The sequence below is a fragment of the Aplysia californica genome, unplaced genomic scaffold (assembly GCF_000002075.1).
Source record: "Aplysia californica isolate F4 #8 unplaced genomic scaffold, AplCal3.0 scaffold00157, whole genome shotgun sequence".
Lineage (NCBI taxonomy): Eukaryota > Metazoa > Mollusca > Gastropoda > Aplysiida > Aplysiidae > Aplysia > Aplysia californica.
Window position 1 is genome coordinate 769,112 of NW_004797427.1, and position 7,896 is coordinate 777,007.

Genomic DNA, 7,896 nt, shown 5'->3' on the forward strand with positions numbered 1-7,896 from the left:
CACTTTGGAGACAAAGAATAGTAACATATCGTAACCCACTGAAATAAAAGTGTGAATAATAAGGTATCGTAACTAACCGAAATGAACGTGTGAATAATAAGGTATCGTAACTAACCGAAATGAACGTGTGAATAATACGGTATCGTAACTAACCGAAATGAACGTGTGAATAATAAGGTATCGTAACTAACCGAAATGAACGTGTGAAGTAGAGTGAAAGGTTTCTTTTATCTTCCTTGTTTAAAACTTTAAAAGCAATCGTAATTTTATTTTTGCGATTGTTAGGCTTTTTGCTCTGTTACATTCTTGTAGTAGCACGTTCATGCGACCGTATGCATTCTATTTTCAAGCGCCATAAAATTCTTACCAAACTATCAAACAGTCATCATAGTATGAATTAACTCGATGGGAGAAGGCACAAAGGGAGCGGGAAAGGGGGGGGGGTCGTCCCAGACCCAGTGGAATAAGTAAAGGAGAGAACACCAATCAAGAACGAAGTCCCAAACATGTATTCCAAACTAAAATACGTAATGTATGTTCAAACACACATGAAACAGTGTGTCTGAGTGATTGTGAATAAAAGCATCATAGGCTTTCTCTTTGGGTGGGGAGTTGTCTTTGAATTGCACCCACGTTAGATGAGTTCAGTGCACAGGTGATAAAGATACTTCGTCTTTCATGTGGGATAATTATATCTGATACAGCTGCCATCCCCCTAAAAGACCACAATTGTGGCTATTAGGTGAGGTGGTGTCAAATATTCAAGACCCGGATTGAAAAGCGAAGAAACAAGCTGACCTGTTGTTGTCGTTGTTATTGTTGTCGTTATTGTTGTTGGTTTTGCTGCTCCTCTGTTGCTGCTGCTGACACTGTTGTGCTGTTGTTGTGCTGTTGTTATTGTTATTGTTGTTATTGTTGTTATTCTTGTTATTGTTCTTGTTGTTCCTGTTGCTGTCGCCATTGTTGATATTGTTGTTGCCGTTATTGCTGCTGCTGTTTGCTGATCTGCTGTCGCTGTTGATGATGTTTACTAAATTACCATAAATTAATTAACCTCTAAAGTCTTTGTTTCAAATGTATTATGCCTTTTACTTCAATAGCAATACAGAGTCACGCTTGACACATGTACCGCCTGTGAATACACGAACAACATAGATACTTGAGGACACATGAATAACAGGTGCACACGAACATACATACATCATAAATCAACGGAATACCCTCTATAAATATTGTTGTATGACCTCCCCCCTCCCCCCCCATGTAGTGTCCGGCGTACAGCTGGGACAGGCCAGACCCCTCCTGCCCCACATCAACGACCCGTCCGTCCTGGGTGCCCGCATCACGGGGCTCCGGCCAGGTCACAGGTACCGCTTCATCGTCTGGGCCAGGACCAAGAAAGGCCGCGGGGAGTTCGCCTTTATCGACGTCATGACGGCCAAGGGACAGCGTGAGTTGTCGTTGTTATTATGAGTTTGTTGTTGTCTGTGGTGGTGGTGGTGGTGGTATTGTTGTTGTTGTTGTTTTTGTTTTTGTTGTTAATATTGTTGTTGTCGTTGTTGTTATTATCATTATTGTTATTATCATCATCATTATCATCATTATCATTATCATCATTATTATTATTATTATTGTTTTATTATTGTTTTATTATTATCATTATTATTAAAAACATTTGTTGGTGTTGCTGTTGTCGCTGTTGATGGTGTTGTTGTTGTTGTTGTCGTTGTTGTTATTGTCATTGCTGCTGTTGCTGCTGCTGTTGTTTTCGCTGTTCATAATGATGTTTTTTAAGTCATTGTGATCAAACATCGAGGATGTTGTCAAGACTTAATGATGAAATTATTTATTGCCGCTGCGGGTTTTTTTAACACTTTATTTTATTATTTTTTTTTCAAGGTTTTTAAAATGTTATCATTACCGTTAGATCTAAGCAAATAAAGTTCATCTACTGATGTCATGGTTGTTGGAGTCTTTGTGAACAAAAAGCACTACTGGTTGCCCTTGTTACTTTTATCGTTGCAAATAGTTCATTAAGTTAATCATGTTGAAGTTATTGTTACTGTCTATAAGAAAGTTCGACCTACTGTTGTTGGCTGTGCCATTGTTTTGCCATTAAAAGATAAAATGAACAGCGCAAGGGGAACAGACGACATACTGAAAAGAATACGATATACAACACTTTGATGAAATAGCCGAGGTCCCAAAGACGAACAATGTAAAATGTTGTTGATGTTAGAGGCGTATGATTCCATTTTCAAAATTAAAAAATAACGTTACGACTTTCAGATAATACTTGTATATCACACAAAAGAAAGATGATACTTTTTGAAATTGTTATGAACCTTTATGTTGCTACTACAGCTATCGTTAAAACGGTTTGTCCTTTCTGTAGCTATTGGTGATGCGGTTGTAGGCTACTTCTTGGTTTCCCAACCTCTTTTTTTGCTTTTTTTTTGGGGGGGGGGGGGAGGGTTGTTTGTTTGTTTTGTTTTTTGTTTTGTTTAGTTGTTCTTTTGGGATTTTAAAGAAAATTCTTTTACATTTGACAATAAAAATACTTCTGCTAACAGTGATGAAGATAACTAAAAAACATAAAATAAGCCAATGCGATACATAATCTGATTATTTGCACAGAGTTTGAAGTCCTGACATTTATCGCCAGGCCCTGACATATCTAATAATGTTATTACAAACTTACCGTCTAGTGCAGAACTACTCACTGTTCTAGTTATGCGCAAATTTTTAATAAAATCAGAGAGTATAATGTTTACAGACGGTTTTAAATTTTATTCACAGTGGCTCTCCTCCGTGTGTGTGAGTGTGTGTGTGTGTGTGTGTGTGTGTGTATGTGTGTGTGTGTGTGTGTGTGTGTGTGTGTGTGTGTGTGTGTGTGTGTGTGTGTGTTTGTTAGTGTACAATATGTAATATTATTTGAACGTGTTTTTTTTCTTCTTTTTTTCATCCTCTGTTGCCATTGAGCGTCGAGACGACTAATAAATATTACATAAAGTAGGCCTATTGGTCATACAGAGAAAGAGAGAGCGAAGAAAGAGAGAGGGGGGGGAGTATAGATAGATAGATAGATAGATAGATAGATAGATAGATAGATAGATAGATAGATAGAGAGAGAGAGAGAGAGAGAGAGAGAGAGAGAGATAGATAGATAGATAGATAGATAGATAGATAGAGAGAGAGATAGATAGAGAGAGAGAGAGAGAGAGAGAGAGAGAGAGAGAGAGAGAGAGAGTAAATTGGGGATTGTATGCAGTCTTATTTTAAGGACGAAGCATTGCTATCTTTTCCAAAGCGATTTTTTAAAAAATCTTTAAACGTTACCACATAGGTAGTCTAGTAGTTACACTACCGGCCTCGTAATCGTGAGGCGTTATGTCTTTTAGTAACGGCACTTTACAAGTACAGGGTGATCCAAGAAAAACTAAACAACAAAATGTGTAGATCTACTAAAATGTTGTGATTTGAAATAGATATAATTTATCCAAAAAGAATTTGTTTATAGTAAAATTAATTTTTTAAAAAACCCTTTTTCGAAAACGGAAAAGGCTTTTTAAAAAAACACATATTGTATGAAATATCGGCGATCCAAATGAGGCCCACGTAGAGTAAAAAACTCCGGATGGGAGTTGCAGGTCAGAAAATTCAGAATGGAAAGCTCAAGTGTGATATAAATATGAATGCTACTCAGCAAGTTGAGATTGTTTCCAAATGCTATCAGGTCTTCTGGGGTAATCGCATAGAGTCTGCTATTAAGCGCAAATGTGCGCTATACAAATGCTATCTATTAGGCCGACTATTATTATCACAAATGTTAAGACCAGAAACATTATATGAATGAGAACGGTAAATGTGTGCTACTAAGACTGTTCAGTAAACCTGTCTTGAAAATAGTATAAAATTAAATTATGAATGAACTGCCCTATTCGAACTCATTCTTTTAGATTATATACTACTACAAAAATTTCAGACAGCAGACAAAATCCAATCTCTCTAGTGACTTTCGTTTACTCAAATTACAAAACCTCCTTATAGTGGCTATATATCGCTCTAATCTCCTTAAAAGGTTAGGGTCGCTGATAGGAGCATTGTTATGTTTTCAGTTCAACATTTGGTTGCCATGATAACCACACATACAATCTGCCTTTTTCGCTGTTTTAAGAATAGATGAAAACGTCTTTCTATACTGTCGTGTTGCCAATCACAGACGGCGTGGTGAACATACAGTATGAAGCTTTCTCCTACGTTTAACAAAATAACATTTTGGAGTGTTTGCTCAGAAAAAAAATCAGCAACATGATGTAACCTTCAAAAAGTGATTTGAGGTAGCATGATGAATTTATAGTTAAACAACAAAGAGTTCAGAATTCTAAATCAAGTTAAGAACGAAGGTTTCTAGAGTATATCTTCTCTTAGATGGAGACCCGTTAACTGAACAATGATCAAGAAATGGGCATATCATAAACATTGAAACTGAGGAAAAACAAAATAGCTACAGAAAAATATTAAAAAAGAGTATTAGAAACTGTTAAATACTCTCAGTGATCGTTAAAATTCGTATTTCATTTTGTTGTTTCATTTAAACGTATCTAAACTCTCTGTACTTTATCTTATCTAATATCATCTCATAATATTATCTTTTCTTCTTTTCGTTTTTGATATTTTCCCGCTTTTCTTTTTCTGATCTGATGGCAAATATGTTTTTTTTTAATCTTTGTTTTATTCTTATTGATGATTAATTTGTCTCACCAGACATGATCGTAGTTGCCATATATTGTCGCCAGACATGATCTTATTCATTCTTACCTCATCTCAATTGACCTTATCTGTCAATCAGCGCCCCACCCACCCCGGGTTCAGGTGTCAGAGCTGAGGAACTCCAGCGTGAACATCACCTGGATGTCAGACCAGGCCACCCGGGACATGAAGTATCAAGTGGAGTACCGACAGCCAGGTCATTCAAATTCAAAGAGTTTAACACTAAAAAAGTTATGACGATTGCTTGTTCGTTTGTTTTAGGGGTGTGTTTTTTTTCTCTTCTTTTTTAAGGCGCTTTTACGCGTCCATTAACACATTAAGAACATTTAGGAGGCGGACCTCTGACCCTGCATGTCAGGGCCAACCCTGGCTGAGAGGGATGCATCGTCCCAGCAAAAGACTTCTGGACAGCGAAGCGCCTAATCGTTGCACCACAGACGCCCAGGCCTGTCGAGAGGGGGGGGGGGGTCAGGGGGGGCCAATGCCCCGGGGCCCGGGGGTTTGGGGGGCCCGCAAGCAAGGGGAAAAGAAGGAGAAAAAAAGAGAGAGAAAGAGAGAGAGACAGAGAGAGAGAGAGAACAAAAAAAAGAGAGAGAGAGAGAGAGAGAGAGAGAGAGAGAGAGAGAGAGAGAGAGAGAGAGAGCGTATGTTGGTATGTAATAGATATGCTACAGTGAAGTGATTATATGTGCCTATGTACATTAATTTGTTGGGTTATTAAATTGCAGGTGAGGGTGGGTGAGACCGGGGGGGGGGGGGGGGAGGAGGGGCCCGAAGGTGATTGCTGCCCCAGGGCCCGAAGGTGATTGCTGCCCCAGGGCCCGACAAGGCTCTCGACGGCCCTGCAGACGCCTATACACTTGTTCGGTTTATATCGAGGGGGAAAAATTAGACAAATTAGGGCACACACGGTAGAAAGGGTGAAAGTGGAGGTAAATTTGGATCCTCAGTCTTAAAATATACGTTGAAATATCTTTATTCCATGATATATCGACCACCCAAATGAGGCCCACGAAGAGTAAAAACCGCGGATGAGAGCAGTAGGTCAGAAAATTCGAAATGGAGAGCTCAACAGGCGCGGTTCGTCCATAGAGCACGGTCGTGCAGTGCCGCCTAAAATGTTTTAATATTCTATTACGTAAAGCACCCACAAACATAAAAGAAAAGAAGCAAGAAACAAGCACTAGCCAAATACAATCAAAACAAGATCCTCGCTGGCGCAGTAGCTGTCATTTCTGTGTCTATAGCGCCGTGAAACATCTACTATGCCATGCCAAAGTCCACACGGTCTAACTAAACACAATAAGATATTCAACAGTGGTAAACTGACTTGTAAATCGCTCTTTGGGATATCCCAAGCGATGACGACTGTCGTAGCGAGTTTGGCGGTACATTAATATTAATAAGCCGGCACATCTTAAATGTGCTCCTGTCGAATAGTGCCGAAACATAGCCCTCAGTAGGCAGTCTAAAAATAAACGCGATAGACTGTATGCTATTCAATGCCAAAAGTATGTGATCCTCGGAGCAATCCAGCGTAGTGCTCAAGTGAACTATGATTGGTTCATCGCCTTGCCGCTATTTTGAGTGACTCTTTGACCGTGAACCTGAGGGAGGTGAAAGTGACATATTTAAGTCACCGTCCTATGGGTTGTGCCTTTGAACAGTTTTGTAGTGGAATGGTGAAAGTTATTTCTGGAGTGTTCAGTTCTCATGATGAACGAATTTGATGTTTCGCTAACAAACAGATTTTAAGTTTTAGAAATCAAAGCGACAAGTAAAAGGAATGAAAATAAAAGCAGGAGGTCCTCCCTCACCAACCCACAGATCCTAAAATTATACATGTACACCATCTCATTTACTATGCCCTTGACATTCTTCAGCCTGCGATAGCTTAATTGTGCACGCCCACTTTTCAGACCCACGAGCCGCCCCTGGAGCTTAATTTTACTTTTACTGCAGAAAGGACCTCATCAAAATAATGAGTGACGTCGGGAGCCTAATGTGACTCGTAATCGTGAGATTGCGGGTTTGGGGGTTCGATCCTAGGCAGGGAAAGGTACTCTACACGAATGTCCCACTTAGCTTGGTCCTTTCGGAGATGGACGTTAAACTCGGAGGTCCCGCCTCTTAAATAACCTAACAGTGTTGATAAGGGCGTTAAACACATACCATTTCACCATTTCGCCATCTAAATAGAAATAATAAAGTGAATAAATATTCCACTAAGATTGGAACAAAGATTACGAATTTCACATAATATAACAAATTGGTAGAATTGTTTTTTTTTAATATGAACAAATGAATATATTTCTATATATTGATATATATCTCCCTCCCCAGGTCGCGCTGACTGGCACAACACGGAGTACGTGTACGACAAGTCCTGGCTCATGCTGGACAGAGCTGACGTGCCAGTGTCCGACCTGGAGATCCGCCTGGTGGCCAGCAACAGGCTCGGGGACACGGCCACCAGCCGGACCATCGCCGTGGCCAAGATAGTGCAACAAGGTCAGGGGTCAGCAAGGGCCTTAGATTAGCCTCAGTTTTATAACCTCCTTATAGGGTTCAGCCAGGGCCGTCAGGATTGTGTAACACGGGAGCTTGTTTGAAGGCAACGGTGACCGGTTTTTAGAGGGTTGGGTTTTTTTTAGTAGAGGGTTTTACGGCGCGCGCAACTGCATAAAACCCTCTACTAAAAAAAAAATTAGTTGGAGTTTTACGGCATTTGCAGCACAATAAGGTCATATAAGTGCCGAAGATTAGAGGTGTTACAAGAGAGTAACATACACAAAAGAAGTAGGAGAGATAAGGACGATAGATGTTTGATAGGAAAGAAGCAGCAAACCACACCAGAGCACCCGCCAACCACCCAGTTAACGGTTTAATCCCAACAAATAAACAAATAAATAAATAAATAGATAAATACATAGACGAGTAGATACACATATAAATAGATAAGCAGTAAAATAGATATATACATATATAAGTAGATTAAAATGAATGAATGAATGAATGAATGAATGAATGAATGAATGAATGAATGAATGAATGAATGAATTTGGACAAACTAAAATATAAGCTGAATCTTTCCTAACACTGACACACATACTAACAAAACAC

General features: G+C 39.4%; 1 protein-coding gene across 1 annotated transcript in view; it reads left to right on the forward strand.

Moving 5' to 3' along the window:
* The window catches only part of LOC101856889 (protein sidekick-2), a gene marked incomplete at its 5' end in the record, with an annotated part of 24,523 nt that overhangs the window by 14,966 nt on the left and 1,661 nt on the right, over nt 1-7,896 (forward strand). The window contains 3 exon segments of the mRNA XM_013082052.2: nt 1,268-1,450; nt 4,853-4,969; nt 7,117-7,284. Of these exon segments, the coding sequence (XP_012937506.1) occupies nt 1,268-1,450; nt 4,853-4,969; nt 7,117-7,284 (468 nt within the window).